This window comes from Pholis gunnellus (genome assembly GCF_910591455.1).
Source record: "Pholis gunnellus genome assembly, chromosome: 11".
NCBI classification, from domain to species: Eukaryota; Metazoa; Chordata; class Actinopteri; order Perciformes; family Pholidae; genus Pholis; species Pholis gunnellus.
This window is the reverse complement of record NC_136538.1, coordinates 15,448,110-15,472,639: the sequence shown is the minus strand read 5'-3', so window position 1 is coordinate 15,472,639 and position 24,530 is coordinate 15,448,110. Positions and strand designations below refer to the sequence as shown.

At 41.2% G+C, this 24,530-nt stretch overlaps 1 protein-coding gene across 1 annotated transcript in view; it reads right to left on the bottom strand.

Annotated features, from left to right (window-relative positions):
* The window catches only part of LOC306703483 (protocadherin-15-like), a gene marked incomplete at its 5' end in the record, with an annotated part of 129,040 nt that overhangs the window by 55,450 nt on the left and 49,060 nt on the right, over positions 1 to 24,530 (bottom strand). The window contains 8 exons of the mRNA XM_079169461.1: positions 2,456 to 2,686; positions 3,819 to 4,124; positions 9,233 to 9,361; positions 13,412 to 13,505; positions 19,373 to 19,452; positions 19,564 to 19,696; positions 20,567 to 20,760; positions 22,249 to 22,398. Of these exons, the coding sequence (XP_079025587.1) occupies positions 2,456 to 2,686; positions 3,819 to 4,124; positions 9,233 to 9,361; positions 13,412 to 13,505; positions 19,373 to 19,452; positions 19,564 to 19,696; positions 20,567 to 20,760; positions 22,249 to 22,398 (1,317 nt within the window). The remainder of the gene's footprint in view (positions 1 to 2,455; positions 2,687 to 3,818; positions 4,125 to 9,232; positions 9,362 to 13,411; positions 13,506 to 19,372; positions 19,453 to 19,563; positions 19,697 to 20,566; positions 20,761 to 22,248; positions 22,399 to 24,530) is intronic.

The following is a 24,530-nucleotide window of genomic DNA, read 5'->3' as shown; positions in this document are numbered from 1 at the left end:
CCTTTATATCTACATAGAGAGCTGGTCTTCTTCACAGAGTCTGCAGTGTTGCACCACCATTTTTCTACTGCAGCCCAGAATGGACAAACCAAATTGGCCCTAGGAAGACCCTTTCATATTTCAAGATAACCAGAAGGCCACCGAAGGTCTCTGTTATCACCACTTTTAAATCACCTTTTCCATGTAAATAATGCACAGCAGATGTCTACCATTTTATCGGCCCTCAAAGCAATGGAATCTTGTTAACTGTGCCACCCTTTGCTTTGCTTTGTGAGAAGGAAGTAAGCCATTGCCATATCTGTCAGGAATAGATTAGTTCTGTGGTAAAACTGCTGGAGCATGATCTTCCTTTCTCTTGACTTTTCTCTTTACCGTGCACTGTTTTGAATGAGCCATGGGCCTCAAAATATAAACTCAGTGGTGGAGGACAGCCTCACTATGATCTATACACAGGTTTAGTGTTTCCTAGCAGACAATCTATGATCCAGCTCTTACTTTGAACAACAAAGCTTGATCATTGTGCTGCAAGTATTCACAGGATGCAAGCGAAGACACACTCGTGTTTGCTTGAGACATGCCGTATCTCTATCAATGCACACACACACACACACACACACACACACACACACACACACACACACACACACACACCCACACAGGCAAAAGGTGTCTTTTTTCCATTTCTAAAGTACAAGAATAGAAGAAAAAGTTTGGGAGAATCATTCGGAAGAAAGAGACAGACAGGACACTCAATCCATCACTGCAAGGCATCCGACCAACGAGACAACAACAAAACAATACAAGGGGAAATCAAACACAAACGACTTCAAATAACCCTCTGGAGGTGTTATATGAGGAAGGAAATGGAATAAGTTGAATCAGCTCCAACTCTAGTCCCCGAGAAGCCTGTGTGAATCCATTAGGCTCATTCGGATTTATGTCTACCGTTTCAAATAGCAGACATGGATTTGATATCAGTGGCTGCAATGCCTTATCCTATCAAACAGAAAACCTGGGTGAAAGCACAAACACTGCAACAAAGCCTGTCCTTATCAGAGGACAAACTCCCTCTACAGGTTGGCAGGTCATGTAGCGAGCCTGCCTAAATAAGCTTAGATGCCCCCCCCATTCAGTGTAATATAGAACTCTGGACCTCTGGAGCTTCTCCAGAAAGCTGCAGCTCGCCTGGTGTTCAACCGCCCCAAGTTCTCCCACACAACTTCCCTTCACCGTTCTCTACACTGGCTGCCTGTAACAGCTCGCATCCAGTTTAAGACTCTGGTGCTAGCCTACAGGGTAGTGAAAGGAACAGCTCCTTCCTATCTCCAGGCCACAGTCAAGCCCTACACCCCCGCCCGACCACTTCGCTCTGCTGCCTCGGGGCGACTGGTTGCCCCGTCGCTCAGAGGTCCCTGCGGCCGATCGACCCGGTCACGGCTTTTTTCTGTCCTGGCCCCTCAGTGGTGGAATGAACTTCCCACTGACACAGCACAGCAGAGTCGCTGCCCATCTTTCGGCGCAGGCTGAAAACTCACCTCTTCAGGAAGTACTACCCTGAGCCTTACACTTAGCACTTATTGTATTCATACTAGTTTGTTTCACTTATTGTATTTGTATTACTTTGTTTCTGCACTGTACTTTTGCTCTAGTTTATGCTCTTAGATGCTTGTTTAAAAATAGGAGATGCACTTATGACTTCTGGTGACTAGTAGTTCTCTTGAATACCTATGTTGAATACACTTATTGTAAGTCGCTTTGGATAAAAGCATCTGCTAAATGACTGTAATGTAATGCAATGTAATAGAAAGCGTAATTCTGCAGACTTTGAGATGACTGAATTCACACGCATAGATGGATGTGAATGCACACATTTTGAAGTGCAGAATTACCCACAGAGCAAAAACACACACCCATTAACACACACAAATGCGCACGCATACACACATGAATAGTAGCACAACATAAGGCGTCTAATCCTTTCGTTGGGATTCAGCCGTTAATCTCTTGAAAGGTTGTAAAGGGAATACAAGCTCCTGAAAAAAAAGCTGACATAATTGCTGTCGCAAAGCTAATGAGTCATTCAGATCGGAATAGCACTGTGTGCGAGGCTGAAACACCTATCCATCAAATTCTCTTTGTCCTGGTGATGTTACCAGGACAAGCAGGTTGGGAGGCCAAAATATGTTTTACAAAGGAAATGCATTCAGCTTTCGCACTGAATGGAGTAAAACTGAATTTCATATTACAAAAGGAGCACAGGTGCAGCTCTGTACAATCTGTCTCTAATCCCCTTTCGGACTATGGTTTAGACAAGCTGCTATTACTGTAAAACTCTGCTAATGAGTCACCACATATTCACTGCCAGTGCTGCTGCGCCTCAGGGACAATGAGGATGGATGGAAGGAGAATAGATCGCTGAGAGGTTGTGGTGGACTGACCATCCGGGGGCTCTTACCGTGATGCGGACCGTGACGGTGGCCTGCCCTGGGGGCATGACCCCTCCTTGGTCGACAGCTTCCACCTGGAAAGTGAAAGAGGCCCCCACGCCCATACCAGCCAGGTCCTCGAAGTCCAGGGTCTGCAGCACAGCTAACTCCCCGGTGACAGGGTTCAGAGAAAACAGCTGCCTGGCCGACTCAGTCTTGATCCGATACGTGACATTGGAAAAGAGGTCTGAGTCAACCGCCTGTGAGAAGGAAGAGAAGGATGAGTGAGAAAGCAAGCTACAGTACATGTGTGGAGAAAATGTGGGGTGACGGAAAGAGGACGACACATATTTTCTAAATTTGGACATACATATATATAATATATATATATAAGCACTGAGGCTGTGGAAATTAATATTCATGTTTCTATTTTAAATCTGTGTTTTTATGCTGCAGTGGTTACTTACATCAATCGTTAATAGGTTCTGATTAAATTAAACCAGTAAGGGGAGCTTAAGTTGGGCCTCGTTGCATAAAATCACACCTCTAAGTAGAATGCAAAGGCTACTGTAATAGAAAATGACAAGATGCAGTATATGGATGCTGGAACACATGTTGTTTGGATACGCCATGACACGCAACAAAAGGATAGAATCATTTCAGGTATACGCATTAGGTTTCAAGCTACCGAAGTCATCCACTTTCTTTTTATATCCATCTCACTTTTGCTCTTTAGGCGTCTTGCCAGCCACCCCCGTCCGTTTAGAGTTGAGGTGACGTTGTCTCGGGGATTAATGGTGTCACAGTGCCACTATCATTCACACTCCTCGCCCCTCAACCCTCACCCCCTGCTAACTTACCCTCTCCTCTTGCTTTATCCCTCTCCGGGAAATGTCACTCACAATATGCCAGCAATTACTCGCAACTCTGCTCTGTGTTTTGTTCTGCATGCACATGGTTTCCTTACACTTCACTTCAGTGCAAACGCCTGAGCAAGTTGAAACATTTGTTTCAAAATGTGTGTAGTATTATATTAATTTATTATATTCAAGGACAGATGGCAAAGGCTGTTGGTTATGTAGGTTATGACTTGAAACATCTAGCTTTAACTCTTATTCTGTTTGAGTCTAAAAATGCCCAAAGAGCTGTCATGGCATGAGAAAAAAATTGTTTCTCTCTGTGTATGTAAGGCGGTGTGCTGTATGTTTCTGTCACTGTTAATGCTTCCGCCTGGAAACGTTTGACATTTAAACACTTGAAAGATGCTAAAAGCCAGTTACTAGATTGTTTAAAGCACTTATGCTACATTATATAAATGGAGAGACAGACGACATTTAAGGAAAGAGAGAGATAAAAAACGTTGGCAATAAACACATGCACATAAGTACGTACGGTTAGGTTTAGGACCAGAGTTCCCACTGGGCTGTTCTCAGGTACGTTAGCCACATAAGTTTGCTGAGAGAAGACTGGGCTGTTGTCATCAATATCCGTGACCTGGACTGAGACGGTCAAGGTGGTCCGCCGTGGATCCACTGCCCCATCAGAGGCCTCTACCACCAGGTCATATTGGCTCCTAAGCTCCCGATCAAGAGGCCCTCTTGTGTAGATGCTACCGTTAGCGCCAATTATAAACAAGTCTGGTAGATTCACGATCCGGTAGAGCACCTGTCCATTAACCCCTGCATCTGGATCTGTGGCCTGGGGAGAAAGAAAAAAGATGTAATGATATAAATGTACTTATTTTTGTTAAGTCAGTGTAGGCCTGTAGAAAGAAACGTTTCCCCTTCAATAGTAATATCTGGGTCAAGTGTGTTTGACTCCGCTTAGGGGATCTGATGGGTGACATCATGCGGTTTTTGCTGATAGATTTTTCAACCAATTACCATTTAATTCTGCCAAGCTCCCAAAGCAAGTAAGTTAACTACAATGACTATAATTCATTGGTCTGTGCCAATGCAAACTGAACCAAGACACAGCCTGAAATATAGCCTGAGTAATCAGATGGAAGCATAATAGTCGGCTAATGTTGCATTGGCCATTATTTTACAGTGGACTTAGAGACTGCATATGTTGGAAGAAATGTGAGTTCGTGGGCTTGCTGAATGAAACGTCAATAAAAAGTCATCAATAAACCCCGTTTAACCTCCTAATGCTGCTGGAATAAACTGACAACCTGCGGAAAACACTAAGAAACCATTTACATACATCAATAATAGCACTGTGTTATTCCCATAGGAAAAACAAAAGCGATCCATTACATGATCCATTAGAGCTTGGCTTCATCTTAATGCCTTACGTATTTACAGAGGATCCAAGCACAAAGCCATGTAAGCTAGAGTTCTGCATCCGAGCTCAAACAACTGCCATACGTTTGCTCCCATTTCCTGTTCTTCATATTGAGATTAGAGTTTAAGTCACAGATTCATTAGTAATAGTGATTTCAAAAGGGCCAGAACCGCTTTTTTTATGCAAACTCTACATTCCTCAATCACCCGTTTGTAGTATACATGTTATACTTTGAATAAAAATAGTAAATTAAAAACGTAATAAAATAAATTGTCAGAAAAATATTTATAAAATGTATTTAGGAAAGGCTAAAATACGTTATCTGCAACACAAATATTCATTTCTGTGTGGATATGACAGGCAATCATTATGCCTCGTGTTTAGATGTGTGTGAGTGTGTTCATTATCCAACTGTCCCCTGTGCGGTGGTAATTCTTTGTTATAATTAAATAGAGACAGAGGAGAGAGACAGAGAGGGGAAGGGGGAGGGAAGAAAAGACAGTAAGATGAAGCCACATTTCATCTGTCTGTTTGGCAATATTTTATCAACCTCAGTGCAAGTAAGGACAAGGCAGCACAAAGAGGGAAAAAAAGAGGAACAGTTGAGTAGGGAGGAGGATACGCATATGGTTGCTAACCCCAATTTGTTTGACATGGAACGCCTGACAAAGATTCAAAGCCGAGGCTAAAAAATGAACCTCAGCATTAAGCCTTTGCAAAACAGACCAAAGCACATTGTGTCAATATGTGCACACGGACCACTACTTCTCTAAAGTGATTACATAACAAACATTCATACTGCTCCTTGCCTTGTAAGGGGTGTAATCCAATTAATTCACAGGCACTAAAATCAATAAACAAATCTTCATATTTCAATAGCCTCCAAAGGACAATATACTGTACGTATTATAGAGGTCTGTGCAGGCCAGGTCCTACACCACCTGCAGCAGATGTTGGAAGACAAACATGGGTGGTCATGTTGTAATACATGGCCTTGGTGGAGACCGTAAAGCCTTTGTTTGTTTGCCCAAATTGTTATCAAAAAAATATTTGGGTATTTTCTGACTATTTTGCTCTAAATCATCGCTCGCCGTCTTCCTCACACTGTGACAGCGTGTGTGCGAATGTGTTTCATAGTTTTTCTATCCAAACGCCTGTAGTGATCACTGGTACATACTTTGGATTGTGAGCTGATGGGAGAGCTCTTACATCTATTGTGGAAGTGGAGGAATATCCTTCAGATGTGGGTGATTGCAGCACAAGAAGCAGCTTGAACAGGTGACTGCAGTCTTAAAAAAAATAAAACAAGCCCACAGGCACAGTATTTTTGAAACATAGAATTAAGCTGTCAACCTCACAAAACCAAACCAAAGGGAGTGATAAGTGTATGTGCCTTAACCAAGTGAAATGCATCAAATCAATGCTCGCAAAAACCCACTTGATCAGGGAATCTGCTTGGATAATAAATAAATGGCATTATTTTCAACTAGCAAAAACTCTGCATGACGCTGCCATGATGTGTCTGACACGAATGCTAATCGATTTTTTCTCTGGTCATCTGCATGCTCAGATTATGGGTCCCCGCTGTGAGCAAACAGAATGGGCTCGTACGGTTTAGGATTAGTCAGTCACAGAACAAATTACTCTATTAGCACAACCAGCATTGCTGTCAATTTTGATAACCTAGTTAATCGTCTCCAGTCTGAGTGTGTGTAAAGTAAGAACAGGTGGGAACCATTTCCAATTACGGTAATCCACAACGCTTTAGGGTGCGCATTAAGCTACTTAATAACATTATGCATTTGCACTGCAGTCATCTTCACCGTTGGCAATTGCCTGAAGCTTCGTGGTTGACTGCATTATTATTATTATCTCTCTGCAGGGAAATTCAAGGTGTTACAGGAAAAGGTGAACTGATTTCACAGTAACACATCACATTTACATGTGAAATAACTGAAAAGACACAAATAGCATCTTAATTCAAGCAGTCGGCATCTCATCAGCCACTTGACTTTTACCTAGCGCGTCATATGAAAGTAAGTCGGCTACCGTGCTGACAGGAACAAACACACATCCACATCACACAATGTTATTCAGACACTTGGAAAGCTAGCAGTTACAGCATTGTAAGCCTAACTGGCCGGATGATGAAACAGCAAAAATACAAAATCTATGGCACATCACAGTGTGTGTGTCATCCAGTGTACAAACTAGACAGATCTGAAATTCAACAACTTGTTTTCTTTCTGTGTGCAATCTTAGATTGTAGAGTGTGCTAAATTAAGAAGACTATATTTCTATATTTTATCCCTCTTGACTACCTGTGCAGCTTGTGGATTAGAGTGTGGATACCCGACCCAGACAATTGTTTACAAATGATGTTCGGATCGGGTTCAGTCTACTTGACATGGTGCTTGAAGTTCTTTTTAGTGAAAATAGTTTACAAATAAATGTAATGATTGACCTACTTTCTGTGTGATTTCAGTTGTTCATCACGCATCTACTGCGCAAGCGGTCCAGTTTGTGCCAGAGTGCACTCCAGCACTCGGAGTGACGAATTACGAACGCACCCCGGTAACACAAACTTTAACTGCATCTGGCTCGGCTCAGAAATATGTGAGGTGCACTCTGTTGTGGGTGACTTAATGAGGCTAAATGAGACTTAACAAATTTGAATTTTCATATAAATAAAAACTTAAAAATGGTGTTATGTATGTTACAGCACAAGTGCTATCTTGTTTTGAAACCTCATCCTGACGGGCATGAGGTTTCAAATAATCATGATCATAATCAGATAATCATAATCTGCTGACGGGCAAAACATTTGGAAAGTGTCTCTCCACCATGAAAGGATTTAGTGAAGGGGACAAACCTGGAAGAAGGACCTAAACGCAGCATAACAATTCAGACAAAGGTAGGGTGTCCACAGTCAAACATCAGCAGAATGTCTCATGACAAGAAGGTGTAAACGACATGTCCAACTCATGGTATTATCATATTATCTAATCTATTGGTGGATCAATATATTCACTAATGTTTGTCTACAATATGTGACCTTTGTTTTACTTGAGATTTTATGAAAAAGTGTTGCATCAACGAAAAAAAGCATCCTTTCTTGATCATCTACAACCGGCAACATTGTAGCCTCTCTATGTGCATGTGCATAGAAAGCAGGATTGTGTTGTGCTAAGTACTTTAATGTACTTTTCTTTCATTCAGAAAAGCAGTCTCAGCTCAAGGCGGCAAAACCTTTCAAAGCAGGATAGGGTGAGAGAGAGAGAGAGAGAGAGAAAGAGACAGAGAGAGAGAGAGAGAGAGAGAGAGAGAGATTGAGAGAGATAGAGAGAGAGAGATTGAGATAGAGAAATTGAGAAAGAGATTGAGAAAGAGAGAGATTGAGAAAGAGAGAAAAAAAGAGAGAGAGAGAGAGAGAGAGAGAGAGAGAGAGAGAGAGAGAGAGAGAGAGAGAGAGAGAGAGACACAGTGGGGCAGGCTAAACTCTAATCTAGCTGCTGGCTGCATTTGTGAGGAAAAGACTTGGGAGCTTAACCTCATTCAAACACAAAGCTTCCTTCCATTGTCCTTTTGTCTTATTTCACAGTTCATAAACTTGCAACGTTTTCTCGTGGTCTATTTTATTACCTCCTGAAAAATGTAATGGAATGCATAATGTTAAAAGTATATATCCTGAAAGGCAACAAATGTTACTCATATGAGGGTGCCTGTTTACCCTTGGTGAATGTATTGTTTGCATAAGCAATTACAAGGACATGACACATTTTACTGCAAATTATCAAATTACATTCCATTTATATTAAACTAATGTATTAATTATATCACTGTGGACAATAATTATTCAATGTTTCTGATATTGTGAACCTGCATCAAAGATCAGTTGCTAAGACAACTTCCATACTCAGAACAAACTCTTTAACAACATATAAAGGTACGGACTGATTTTGTAATATCGCCCAAACCCTCCAGCAAATCCCCCAAAATGTCGCTTGGTCAACTGTTTTGAAACTTTACTCTGAGCTGTATTGAGCTTTAAAACTATGTTTCAGAACAGTGACATGGGGATTTGGGGTCGCTATCATGTTTGACAGAGAAGAGAAACAGATGCCATAAAAAAACAAAACCCCTGGATTGTATCGCCTTGTCGGCCACTTTGTAAGCCTGTACTGTATGTGCAGAGGATGTCTTCTGTCATTTTTTCATGAGTAAATCACTGACAAACATCAGGCCAATTAATCTACAACAGTAATTACAAAAGTCTGGCAGCTCACTGGTGCTGAACCAAGCCAGTCAACAGAGATGCAGCTCCGGGTGACAAATCTGTCCAACAAAATTGGCCATGTTGGAAAATGTCAGGTAATTTTTTAATGGACAACAACAACGAGAAATGAGGCACAGTTGTGACTCAGTACAATTTATGAGAAACGACATGTGGACGTACAACAGTGATCGGACCATGTTGTATCTAATGTGGATGTTGGTGAGACAGAAGACATCAAACTTACCCTGACTTGTCCGACAAACAAATTGGCCTTTTCTTCTTGGACAGTAAAATTTGTGGGTATGGTCAGGTCAAACTCAGGGTCATTATCGTTGACATCAGTGACGACCATGTTCACAGTAGCAGTGGATGTCTAAAGAAAAAATAAACGAACAAAGAGCACAATAAAGACCGATGTTATTCAGTGTTCCTTTGTATAGCATTACTTTTAAATATGGTGTATGCTGTTTATTTCATCTACTGTATAGCAGGCAGATTTACTAGGCGCTGGCTTTTGCAATATTTTACTCAGATCCCCATCAGCTGTCACTACTGCGGCAGCTGATGGGTTATTGGATTATTGGATGGATTGCCATGACATTTTGCACGGACAATCCAAGTTCAAGAGGATGAATCAAACAACTTTGGTCATCCCCTGACTTTTCAGTCACAGGAGCATCTTCTCAAAATCTTTGATTTGCACAGTGCTTATTCCATCCAGTACAAACTCACAGAGCTGCAAAGAGGCTCTTCATCTTGTTGACACATAGAATATAAATTAATGTGAAATTACTGACATCAACATTGACAGTGTCACAACCCCTGTAAAAGTGAATAATACAATACCATATAATAATATGGAGTGAAATTTGAACAGCAACACTAATGCTTTGTTTGCAGAGAAACATGGTGTACTAATCCTGGGTGTATTGACCTTCTACATTCCCGTTGGGGCAGATGCTTTGGTGGTAGTTATTAAGAGCAAACTGTAAAAGGTTGTAAGATTGGGGGAGCCAGCATCTGGGGCATAGAAACATCAGATTAGATCCATCACATCTGTCTTCCTCTGGAGGATGCAGAATACTCAACAAATTGGCACTTTTTGTATGGCATTGGAGGATGTCATAGACAATATTTTAGTCATGTTTATGGTGAATTAAATCATGCTTGTGTTTGTCATGTAAAATGTGCTGTGTTTGTTTGATCTCAAAGCTCATTGGGCAAAGCAAATTCCCCCCCGGCATCTGCTGGTAACCTTCAAACAATGACACACCTATTGCACTCCTATAAATCAACAAAGAACAATGGCTGAATCTGTGTAATCTATAAACGCTCAGTGCACTGAGGAGAAGCTACATGCAAACAATGGCATAAATGGTCTCCGTTAGGGGAGGAAGGATGGAAGGAGGAGTTGACCTTGTGCAAGAGAAAATATTTCCCATAATACAGATGTTTGAAGTTACCCTTGCAGTTGAGACACTAAGCCGCAATATCACAAATGGAATGACCTAGTTAATGTCACCTTCATCACAGTGTCTGTAGGGAATTCCTCCACCTTTGTTGTTTTCTTTGTTCTAGCTTCTGAGACGTACATAATCATTCCTTTCACGAACCACTTGACATGGCAACCCATGCTGAAAACCATCACACTTCATGCCTCTCTTTCACTACCAGGATACAGCTCGTCATCAGTATGGTGATTGGATCTACTTATTTTCAATTTCACAGAGGACCTGAAGCCAATTAGCGTCTCCATCCTGGCGTGGGTGTTGTTATCAAAGCCAAAAAAAGCCTACCTCTACGACCAGGAGTGTGATTAATGAGCGGCTATTATTTATTTAACATAAATTAGATGGTGCTCTGTGATGTCTCGTCTTCTGTCCTCACTGTCTGAAAGATCTAGAGGTGGCTGATGGTGCTTTTGCCTTTCAAGTGAGAACCCTGGCCAGAAGCCATGTTGCAGGGACTGATATGATCGGGCTGTTATGTAATCCCTTCTTTGAGGGCAAGAGAAACAGCTTCATCATGTCCTCCCTTTTGGGATCGGAGTCTCCTTGATGGTAATGATTTTGGCTTGCACTGTTGAGAATACAAATGTTGAATTGGCCATGCAGATTAGCACAAATTCGTCCATGTACTAGTTGATGTAAGAGTTCAAATTCATCAAATGACAAAAAGTTTTTCTGCAATTTTTTGTTTAAAGTTTAGATCGACTTTAGATTGACTTCACGAGGGGAACATTGAAACCTTAATGTAATAAGGCACTTAAATGCACTAAATGGGTTTACTTTTGACAGATAATATTATTGCATGAAATCAAAGCAATACCCATGTTGATCAGTAGTTCTGTCTTATTTTTTTCTTTTATGTATTTACTATTGCTCCTTAATGAAGCAAAAGTCTTACGATTACTCAAATAATCAATGGAATAATTGTTAGAATACTAATAACTAATAATAATCGACAGCTGCAGCCTTAGCGATTAAACAATTAACAATACTCAAAGAGCGGCTTGCCTCTCTCTTTGTGTCAGGTTCCCAAGGTTACCAAAGTTCTGTGCTAATTACACATGCGAATCCCTGGTGTCCCCCCCTCCTTTTCTCAGTCAGTTTCTCCTTTCGGTGCCCTCCTCCTGTGCATATTTTGATTGTTTCTCTGTCTCCAGCTTTCCTTGCAGCACTTTGTCTTGCTGAATGAGTCTCTCACCTCCAAACCTCCCACAACCCTTTACCCATCTCAGTCACTCCACTTCCTTCCTGTTGTGACAGCATTTCTGCCCAGCTGTGACGTTAAGCCCACACAAGTCTGCCAGTAATTTACTCTGTGGACGAGACGTTTCGCACACACAGACATACGCCATACAGGCAAAGGGCGTTGCTTGTACAATCCATCCTTTACGATTAGGACAAAGAACACCAGCTTGTGGTTCCCTCATTCTGTGAGGTGATGCTCTTTTCTCTCTGACCCGTCACTGTCCATCTCCTCTGCCCCACACACTCTAACTGTCTCAATTTGCACTCCTACAGTTCTGGGAATCTCACAAAAACTGTGACACAGCTGCAGCATATAATGCTTCTTATATAGCTCCATTTGACTGACAGACGTAGTCTGCCAACAGATGAAAATGAGCTGCAGTTCTGAGTGTTTGTGCGTGCACAGGTGAGAGGGGGGGCAATCAACATCACTCCTGTAACAGCTCATCAGCTAATGTTTATTACCTATCACACTGCATCTTAAAAAGGAAACCACGTTTCACCTCTGCCTGGAAGAGAGACAGCTGTGAAAACTCAGCCAACTGAGGTGAAGTCTAATTAAATTAAGAGTGTTTATATGATTATCTGCTCTCGGTGGGAGAAGGAGCAGCGAGCATTGCATTCACTTTCAGTTGTAGTGTCTGCTGTTTCCTTAGACTAAGTTGCAGAGACAGGTCTGTGAATGTAAACACTCAAAAGTCACATCTACTCGTGATGACATCGTATGGGCAGCAGTTAATATAAGAAAACTCCACCAATTTTACATTTAAAGCTTGGTTACTAGTTATGGTTAGTACTACTCAGGTAAAATTGTTTGCTCTATATAAAGGAAATCATTGTACTCCTTAAAGACTTCAAGAATTGGCTTAACACTAGTGCTGCTTGTCCACTACTTTGCATCTATTCATGCATTGATCTTGCTCTTGCTCCTATTCTTGAACCATTTCAGGGAACACTATACACCCACTCTGCCTAAAGAATTATTATCTGAGCTTAAAAAAAACTCAACAAATTATTTAAATGATATCACTGTTTCAATACTTTGGCCGTTCAAAACAACTGTTCAACATCTGTGGAGCAAAACTGCTTTGATAGCTCAAACTATCTAGTTAAAAAACACACCAACAAAATATACTTTTAACAGTAGATGTAAGAACAGACACACTTTTAAATGTACAAAATACTTTGCAAGCTCACATAGTTATAACTTAGTCTTTGACAGTGAAAAACATTCAAATTATTGCAGGGTAGTTTTGCCCATTGCCTTAGTAATTGCAAAGTCAAATCGTTGGCAAGTGAGAATCACTCGAGTTTGAAAAAAAGGGAAATTAATAATAGTCAGTATGTCAGTATGACCACTTCTGTGCTCGGAGAAAAAACAACTCTACCTCCTGCACAATTATATTCAGCAGAGGCTTTTATCAATCAATGACGCAATTCCACAAAGCAACTCAACAGATTACCAGATCACAAAGTTATGATTTCTGCACGGACTTAAATGAACAGGCAGCCCTTATTATTCTGGTGTCGTATTGGTTTGGCACAGAGACACCTGACTCTTAATGCTTCCACAGTTTTTAGGAATCTTTTTTTTAGGAATTCAAAATGTTTGACGACCACAGACCCCGAGGATTCAGGCTAATAGTTTCATAAAGAGGAGTGTGCCTCACCCCTCCAGGGTTCCCATCGGAGGCTGTGACAATCAGACGGTACTGATCTGTGGTCTCTCTGTCCAGAGACTCTCTCAGAAGCAGTAGGCCAATCCTGTAGAGGGGGGGGTGAGAGAAGACACTTGTATTATCATTATTATTATTACACACCGACAACTAGAGACATTAATACAACAACCTCACAAAAAGAAACACAATATAGGGCTCTGTGTAGACATGGTCCTGCATTACTTGTTTGTGTCATATGACGAAAGAGCATTCACTTAAAGAGATTTGTACAAACGTTTTTAATTCTTTATCGCTGATCCAACAGAGAGTGATGGAGCGGACTGCACTTCAGAGTTTATTTATTTCCAGATTAGACAGATTTATAAAACACGGTCGCTGAAAGAGGAGGCTACGTTTCTAGCTTAGAGCAGGTGGGCTTTTAAATGCTCCCACTCTGTCTTTCTCTCTCTGTAGCCTGCCTCTTGCTCCCAAAGCACATGGACTACAGACAGAAAGATTCATGTTTCCTTTCCAATGACTGCAGCAGGCACAGCGACCCTCCTGCTCGTTCACAAGGTATAATTTGGCACACACCAAACAAAGTGTGGATGCATTCCCAAGCAGAACGCTGAATTATCGTTGTTAGCACACACAGGCACACGAGACACGTGAGTGCAAGAGCATTAACACATATACACACACACACACACACACACACTCACAAACACAGCATGAACAAAACAATTTCCCAACCACGCTCTGGAGAGGCTCTGCCAGAACCACAAATGGAAGGAAAGACGAATGCATCGAAACGCACTGCTAGATTAATGCCTGTTGCAATTCCCTGCTGTCCCCATGCACCATCACTGTTCTAATTTAAGGCTTCTTTGGCCAAACAGTCCAAGCAGAACCTGACCGCTGCCTCCTTCCTGCCTCTCTGGCTCATAACCATCAAACTGTAGAGCCTCATCTTAAAAATCCGAAAGGCAAATAACAGAAACCTCGATCAACATTGTCTATTTTTTCAAAACACTTGCCCCAAAGTTAAGGTGAACACATTTCTAAAAACACCATAAATATGCAGCAGAACATCCTTCACTGGCTGCTGTGCCCATGTTGATTTATACATAAGCATGCCGGTAGAAAATAATCCACTGTGTGCTCAATGAAGCTAAAGGTAAAGGGAGCTGTGATGTGAATGTAATAATGAAGATATACAGTGATAACTGTCCTAATTACGGTGAGAATGATGATGATCTCGGTGCTGATGATAACAAAGATTGGAATGATTAATGTCACTTAGTCAGCTTGGGGAGTTTGCTCCTTACTACAGCTGCAGTGCTGAACTACACTCGAGCGGCTGGGTCTGAGAGGTTCACTGATCATGTGTGATAGCGTCCTGCCTCTTCTCCCCAGCCACTGCAAATGAAAAGATGTTGTCAGACTGACAGGGTGCTGTTAACAGCACTGTTAGAGCGACAATGATGCAGTTTAGAGGCCATCCATCCGAGTCACACCAAGTCAGGCTTTCATTCTGCTTGGATCCCTAAATGGCAAATTCAACTTGCTATTGGACTTGATGTACAGGATGGTAGTGCAGTGTGGCATGACATCAGATACCGCAGATACAGATTAAAGGGATACTTTGCCAATTTTCAAACAGCATTCTATCATTATAATGTGGGAGGTATATGCAAATGAACAGTGCTGAACTCCCCCCCCCCCCCCTAACCAGACACGTAATCTCCAGGGATGTTTGTTCGAACAGCAGATTCTACTTTTTGTTTATGCTTGCCCCCTCACCCCTCCAAAATCACAACATCCACTGGAACACCGTAACAGAAGGCAAATGTTTTCGTTGATAATGAAGATTGTCATATTGTAATACTGGATTCAGACATTCGGAGCTACTTCGGCTATATGAGCCCAAGTACAGTGCGGGGGCGTATGGAGGAGGAAAAGGCCGCCACAGCAAAGAGTCTCGCACTGCTAGTCGGTGAGGGTCAGGGTGCAGAGCCGCCCCATGTGGAGGACAACTCGTGGTGCCGCTGGGATAAATGTGCACCGATGGAAACACAAGTGGAGTTGCTGTATTCCAGCAAATTTCACAGAATCCCGTTTCTGTTGGATGAAGTTGCTGAATCCAACTTTATGGAGTAAGGCCCAAGCAAGCGTAACACATCCACGCTTTGAGCCACATATGGACAGGGGAGTGCTGAGGATATATTTCAGGATCCCGAAAAGGAATTGGAAAAATCAACCAAAGCCCGTGCCACAAAACCGACGTCTGAGCATAGTGTTTTCTTTCTTCTTTTTTTTAACGTCACCTTAAAACAGTTGGCAGTTTGAAGTAAAAGCGTAACGTTTAATTACTGAACATAGTATCATAATTTGTCTTTTCTACCTTTTCTACCTTTTTCTAAAAAGGGAATACCACAGCCAATGTTCTCTGTTTTCTCTGGTCATGTAGCACCACATAAAAAACAATAATTTGCACCTTTCTATTTCATACACAGCCTGGTTTTATGAAAAGACAATCTTTCCAGCAGTGGGATACTTCTTTATGATAAGATAAACTTCCGCTATTCCACAAGGGGAAATCAAAGACAAATCTGTGACATACAGTATATTTGTACTTTAATTGTGTGATTTAAAACCCTTGTTTTGAGTCAATTTAATCAGAACTGAGTGTGCAGTGTTTGGTTTCACAGGGTTGTAAAAGGTGTACCTTCTTCTGCACTCTTTTCCAATTTCAGTTTCAATTTCTCTGTGAAGCAAGAAAATCGGCTGCCAACTGAACAATCAGCTGCCAACTGGATACCTGAGCACTGAAAACGGCTCAAGTATCAAAGTTGGCGTGGCCTCTAGGTTTTTGTGACTTTGAGGTGCTACAAAAAAGGCTTTGGCTTCAAAGGGGATGCTCTCATGAACAATAGAGAATAGCAGCAAGATCTGCTGATTATAGCCCAACTGACACTGGATATTTGAGGCTGTTACTGAAGTTTATATTTTGAAGTGTAAAAAATCAGCCGATAGCATTTTTTCTAAACATAAAAAACAGAACTATCAACCTTGATACACGTCCCTTATTCATTTATTCAAGGAATTGTGACAAAGAAAGATATTTTAAGTGTAAAAATTGTACTTTTCATGTGCTTTATGTAATGATGACACTGTTTCTAAATGATCTCAAACCTAGTTTGGCATTTCTATACTGCCGGTTCTTGTTACTTATTGGCTAACATATACACTGATAATTATATTATCTGCATTAAGCTAATATAGCTATGGCTATTGTATATTGATGCAGCTGACATGTATATTTAGTGGGTCATCAGGAGGTACTTTTCCAGTACTTGAGTATATACTGGATCTATTTTGTTCCAAACTGACACTGACCATAATATTCAAAGTTACTGTAAGTACTGTGTACTGAATATGTGACACATCTTAAGTGGACCGACCAGACCTGGGACTTTATTAGAAATACTTTAGACTTGTTTATGTGTGAACCACATCTGGCCTCTGCCTGCTAGTATGTCATTACTAAATGTTCTCTGCATCGCGCCTGGTGGCTGACAGGGCCACTGACTTTAGGGTGAGCCCCGCTCACTACCAAAATGGTGAGTGAATCTGAAGCAGTCCTGCCTCTTCCCTCGAGAGAACCTGCCCCATTTATAGGAAGTTATAGACTTGAGAGCTCATTATTCATAATAGCTGGGTTGAGCCAGCACCATATGTAGCCTGAATCTGAACATGCAGCAAATGCGAAATTCTCTTTACTGAATCATATTGGAGTTCTGACGGGTTGAAAAATGAGAGTGTGAAGAAGGGCTCTGTATACTGCACACTCATCAAGCACACTAGCTAATCATTCTTTGATTCATCATGTGCGAAATAAGCACCTGCCTGACGTTATCATATTGCCAGGTTGCTTAGAGCTTGTGATGGGGTTGTAGTATTTCTGCCATACGGGAGAATGCACTGAAGGAGATTTATCTACTCGACAAGATTTCTGTCGTTTCTGGTTGAAGAGATTATAGTAACGGCAGTAATCATAGTCTCCCATTATTTGATCATATCACAGTTTCAGCTTGCCGTTAAAACTATGAAGCCACAAAGTAAACATGCCTCCATAAGACAAACAATTTGAACACTGGAGCAGATTAAGAGTAAACAAAAGGCAGGGATTCACTGCTGCAACACAGTTTGTCCTTGCATAGTTGGGAGACTGAGGATGCAGAGAAAAGTGGCTTTAATCAATTAGTTAGAAACGTGTCTGGCAGGGTCCTGCATTTTCAGTCTCGCCACGTCTCTTCCTTCCATATTAGTTTGCTTATTTAATGGTAAAAAGCACAGACCACTTTAATATTGTATGACTTTATCTTACTCCCGACTAATGACTTAGTGGGGTGGGTTTTTTATACACTGATTTTGATTATGATACGTCAGGTAAGATATGTGGGGTACATTTCCTTTCCTTTCATTTATTTGGTGTTTCATGCCCCCGTCTTCTCTCAGACAGCAGATGGCTGAGAATGGAACTGAGAATGGAGAGAAAGAGGAAAGAAGACCCGAATAGAAATTGCTATCAAATAAAGTTTTATCCTGTGTGATTTTTTCCACGGAGTTCTTCTGAGTTACAAATCAGCATTGCCTTTCAGCTTCTAGTAGCTCTGACCTAATCACCCTCGCTTGGTAAAAATGCATGTCTCTCCTGGTTTTCTTTCAGCTTACATACATAATAATGGTACTCAGATGATACATGAAAGAAACGTATAATTTTCACCTCATCATTCCACGGAGCCAAAATTAGTGTTTTGCAAATAGTAACCAATCCTACAACAGACCTCTGATCTAAGATACATTTACTTACGTAGGAAATGTAACACTTAATGAATGCATTGAAAAAGAGATAGCTGCAAATTGGTTCCTTTATTAATATAATTATAATATTCCTGGATGTGTATTCTTCATATATCTGCACTTTATTAATGTTATTATGTTTGTCCATATGTTATTGTTACTATTGTTCTTTATGTCTACATTTTCCATTGCATGTCTGCAATCTGTCCTGGGAGAGGAACTCCACCTTTGTTCTATTTCTGATGTTTTTTTCCCTTTTTTCTTCCTGCAACAGATTGTAAGTCCCTTTGAGGCAAATTTGTGATTTGCTTTTCAACTTGGTTCATTGGGATTCTTGATGGTGCCAGCAGCCAGCGCCAGTGTTCATAAAACAAAGTCATGTATTGGCTAATAAATCAGCCAAAACCAATAATAGGCAAGTCAGCATCTACTCCCTACTATCACAATCCCTTCTACTCTCATTCCCACCACCATCACTCGCTCTGGCAGTCTATATCATCAGAGGGAAGCTAATGATGATGGTTAGACCCTGCCTCTTCCGCTTCAAGGGCCTCTTTTATTGCCAACACAGTCAACGTTGTGTTACAAGATATCATTACTGATTGTCTACGTATAGCCTTTGCACCTGAGAGAACAACATGAGACACAAAAGCTTATTAAAGAATTTTAGCTGAACACTGCTTACAACAGCTTTGTCTTATTGCTCAAAAACCTCAATAAACTCTCAAACTGATATCAGGGTTTGAAGAGTGCCCTTGCAGAACTTTTCTATAATAATTTAAACAATAGTTTGCCAGGAGTTTGTTATGTTAGCTTGCCAGCAATCTAGCAAAACATGTTGCAATCCATCCATTCTCCATGCAACTATCCTGCTAAACATGCATTGAGAGAGGGGTGGGGAATAACATATATAGACAAACACATTCACAGTCTCCAGTTCACCTACAGTAACCTGCATGTTGTTGATCTTTATAAAGGAAACATGAGACCTTGGAGGAAACATACGCAGACATCCATATAAATACTCAATCATCCCTCCATTTCAAGTGGGCCTTGGTGAGAATATCTTCTGGGGCTCGTCTGTACTTGAAAAATATCTGGACTTACGTTTCAGAGAGGTTAAAGACCTTCTGGGAATCCCCACTCACAATGCGGTATGTGATCGGGTCGTTTTCTCTGTCTGTGGCCTGGGGAAGGAGAGGGAAAGCAGGATCTTGAAGATAAAATATTCCCATTAAAGTTAAAGGCTATGAGATATGACAGCTGAGCTGGGGGGGGGGGCTTGGTTAGCGACTCACTTGCAGATTGAGCAGAATAGCTCCTATCCTCATGGCCTCGCTGACTTCCAGGTTGTAGAGGAGCAGAGGGAAGCGTGGGGGGCTCTGGTTGTTGGGAGGCAAAACCTCAATGTACACTGTAGTGATGGAGCTCCTGGGAGAAAGGTAAGAACGCATCAGCCCACTTTACAACCTAGTAAAACATTTTCATAATGTATCATTTGGATTGCAGAACAGAGAAGAAAACTCAACAGGTTTTGGTTTCATTTATTTTAAGTGGGATATCAAACACAAAACAGGCCTTGCATTCATGATGTTTTTTGTTAGGCTTGTTCTCAGTTGTGCACATGCAAATGGTCCTGACTGTGTTCATTGCTTACTCATTCATTGTGTAAGACGTCTTTTGTTCAAACTGCTATGAAGGTACATTCATTGAAGCTGATCTGACAAGTGCAGTAACCATTCTGTGAAGTACATTGGGCCTGTAGCCTGCTGTAGCTTGTTTGAATCCTGGCCAGTTTAAATGTGTCATTGCCAGGATTTGTTTTCTTGTTGAAATCAAAGAGGCCACCTATTCCTCAACCACAATGTCTTACACTATGAGTTTGTCTTTTTTGCTTTTGCACTTAACTATTTTGCTGTAAACAGTAGACAATGTATGAAACACCCCAAACCAGAATCAATGTTGGATGAAGCAAGACCATCTGTTGTTAAAATCACAACAGCTTGTCAGAAATGTTATTTCTTTATAATTCAGCCCAGAGAAAACTTTGCATGTCACCCAGAATCTTGTGCTGTACTATGAACACATATTGAATTAAATAAGACTTGTAAACAACACATGCTGGTAGCTCCTCTGCAACCCTGAGGATGTGAGTTCTGAAGGCTTTTTTAACACAAAGAAAAAGTGTACAAATGAACTGCACATCACACTGAAAGAAGACACCTTCATTCTATTGATGGTGCATTTTTTGTTTTTGTTTTCAAAGACATCACACATCAGAAGAGAACTACTGTAAAATACCTTCTCTGGGTCTCTGGCGCATTGTCAGAGGCCTTGACAGTGAGTGCGTAAGATCGTCCCACAGTTAAAGTGACACCAGGCGTCACAGTGATGCGTCCAGTGCGATTAGTAATGATGAAATGTCCCTGGGCACCAGCCAGTATCTCATAGGTCACCAGACCATTCAGTCCCTCATCAGCATCTGTTGCTGTTAACTGGAAGAATGGAGAGAAAGACGGACATACACACAACATGTTGTTACTTCTATCCAAACTTTGTAGTTTTGCAGGTGGAGTTCTGCACAGCCGAGAGCTACATGCTTACTGAACCAGTCAAGCAGTAACTATTTCTCAGTAGGGGGTTGTGACTGACTTTAGTCAAGTTGCCAGCGAATAATAGAATCCATTTTGGTGCCCTGTTGTCAACTAATAGAAACATGACCTTTGTTTCTTGTGAAGATAAGAAGAATTGGTTGGCATTTAGCTGAAAGTATACACACTACTGACTTGCAATATCCTCCCTCGTTGTGATTACAGTTTAAAGTTTATATTGGATAGAAGTAATTTCATGCTACCTTTCATATGAGATGGATTACAAAGATGTGGAAATACATCTGCTAAAGATGAAGAAAGCATAATATAAATATATAAATAATTTCTTGCACAGTCTGTTGTGAAATGAATTAAGCAGCCACAATTTCATTCACGCCCATTATTTAGGGCATCCCGCTGCTTGTAATTATGATCTCTGGTGTAGTTTAAGGCCTTGAAACTTTAATCCAAGCTGCCCAGACCTCCTTTTTCATGCTCCTGACATTGGAGTAAAAGCTGTAGCATCAAATAAGCAGCAGCATTCTCCGGGGGCCTGCAGCTCTCATAAACTGCTTATAAAAATCGGTTAAGCGGTCATACCAGACACTCTGTGACCCCTGGCCTCATTTCAGGGAGGGCGAAATGGCTGATTTTGAAGACCGATCAAACTTGACCTTTTCAGGCTCTGGCATTTTTTTTGGAGAGGCTGTGCCGAGAGGACAGATCGACTGAAAGACGAAAAGATCATGCTCCAACTACTAAACAAGAGACAATGAAATGATCGCTCTCCACATTAATAGATATCGCAGAATGGGCTTATGGATTAACATTTTGACGACTGTGTGTGCATATACGTGTATATGTGCTTTCGCATATTCTTACACGCATCCTGCGCATGTGCATGAAAGCTTGCTTTACTTGGTTTTAGAGTGTGTATATGCAAAGGAAAGATCTGACCTTTAAAGCCGGTGTTCTAATGAAATCAAGCAACCAATGTTCCTAATACATAACATGGATCAAAACATACAAAATCCTGCTTTTAAAAAAATGATTTTAATGCAATGGGAAAGATTGATAAATGGCCATCTTTAATGCCTACCACAATAAATTCACTTCAGTCGTGACAGCAGCTGTTCTGCAGGGTAAAAGGTTTCCCATGCCTGTGCGTTGTGGATGGAGAGAAATACTCTCTCTGACTTGCCCGTCATGACTGCAGATGAGACCAAGGGAACTGTAATTGGGCCTCGGATCATTGTGGTTCTTTACTTTAAGAGTGAAAGAATGTGTGTGTGTGAGAGATTCTGCGCCGGGACTGGGACAAAGGCGATGGCGTGAAGCAGAAATGGCAGAGCAAGAGAAGAAATACGAGAGACCGATTGTTGGATTGATTACCTGCAGTACCGTTTCCCCAGGCTGCATGTTTGTGAAGACCTCAACGCTGTAGGAGACCTCGGCAAACGTGGGCGTATTGTCATTGGCATCAATGACCAGGATGTTGACAGTTACTGGGATACTCTGCTGGACGCCGTCCGTTGCCACCATCTGTAAACACGAGAAAGAGAAATGCACATTGTAGCTTAAGAAACTGGAGACAAGTTAACAAAGTCCGTCCGTTGAAATAAATCAGAGAGAGTTGATTCTTTTATTCAGCCTTATTCCTTCAAGACTGTTTTGCTTTGATACGACAATGAGTCAAACTGCACCTTGTTTCTACCAGCGCCATTAAGTCACTTTGCCTTTGCCTTTGCATATGTTTATTTTTTATACCCTTTGATTGGAAGTGCCTTTTAAAGAGATGAGAAGAGAGAGCTTCTACAGTATAAAGCCTTCCTAAAGGACAGTTTGCAAACTGAGCTAACTGCATGTTCATTTGTCCTTGCCAGCTCTGATCTCAAGGACTTGGCAGGGAGAAAGAAAATGGACTAAGTTGAACAACAAATGTAGTGTAGGAACACCAACTGTGGCAACAGCAAGGAATACATGTTTCTGTTGGGGAAATGGCTTTTCCACAAACATTTGCACTTAACGCTGAAGTGGAAATTACGCGTCTTGCCGGTTATGCTGTACATCAGGAGGGTGCCTTCAGTAGCAGCTACACATTCACGGTGAAGGTGTACAGAAACACATGATATCATACACGACAGCAGCTACTTTCCCTCCCATCAAACAGTGTCTCTGTTCTCCAGCCAGCCCCAGGAGAGAGACGCCAGACACTTTTTGGGAGCCAAGAGAGAAAACAGATTTGGATTCACTGAGTCATCACAACTGTATGTATAGACACTCCATACTTATACACATGCTGACACGTCCCTGCACAAACACTCACATACACAGAACAAATGTCAAATGTCAAGCCTGCCTTCTCATCCCTCTCCTCCTGTCTCTCACACACATACAAACAGTAAGATATGACACAAAACACAACAAACTTTGAAGGCTGATATTTATCTTAATTGGATCTGTGTGCTCTCTCTCCCTTCAGTCCAGGACATGCAGAGTAATTATACGATTGATTTGATGCTAGCATTCATACCAAATTTCTCTCAATGACAATCTCTGACATAACACCATATTCAGAAAGCCACAGCACAACTTTCAAAGCCTCTATGCCGTTAGCTTATAAACATTAACAAGCTTTTAGCAAGAACTCAGAAAGCATTGTATTCACATGTCATATCTGATAATATAGCCAATTAAGATTAGTAACTCAAAATACCATGCCACAATTCAGCTAAAACCCATGCTGAGTCGACAACAAGTTAGTTCATCTTAATAGCTTGTGTAGCATTTGCTCTATAAAAATATGATTGATGAATCTCGTGTGCAAGCTGGATTGAACTCTAGATATACACACTACGTATGTACCAGTATTACATTTTCACGATTATTGTGGGCAAAAATATCACGATGAACGTTATCATAATTATAATAAAACTTTCCAGAAAAACTGCCATTAGTACCAAAACACAGAAACATGACTTCACACCAGGACTGCCTTGAATTTAGTTGGAATTGTATATTGCGGATTTGTTGGACTTCGCAAAAGAACATAAAATACAGTTACAACACCATGGTTGGGAATTACTTTGAATGCAGCACGTTTTTTAAAATTCACGAATCTTTGATCAAATTCAGTTTATGGTCCAACACGCCTGTCTATAAGATAATCTGCCAGGCCTTTGTAGTTGGGTACGTAATAGTTCCAATCTTTTCTTAAAAGGCACCCAGAACATAACAGCGAAGGACAGCGGCACAGCTCTAGTGGGCTCTAGCACCGACTCCTCTTCACACCATCTCTGCATTACTACTAACAGTTGGCATAGCAGGTCAAGGCCTCAGTAGCTAAAGCTTGGTTCACTAATCATGCTTTGGTCACTGTCTCTGCTTAACCAGTAAAAAGGTGGAAAAACTGCTTTTTAAGTCAGGAGCGTGTTGCTGTGTTCATGGTGCCCTCTGAAAACTGCAAAGCGGAGGCACACTGTCAGCTCTCACTGTATTGTGTAGTCAGAATGTATCCTGACCTTAAAGGAAACAAAACCAGCATTTCAGATCCTCATACCTCAAACAGGAGATAAAAACACTATATAATAAACATGAGGTTGTAAACAGATACACAAACCTGGGCAGACCACCTTTCCACACACACGGGAAACATATCATACCTGCATAAATGC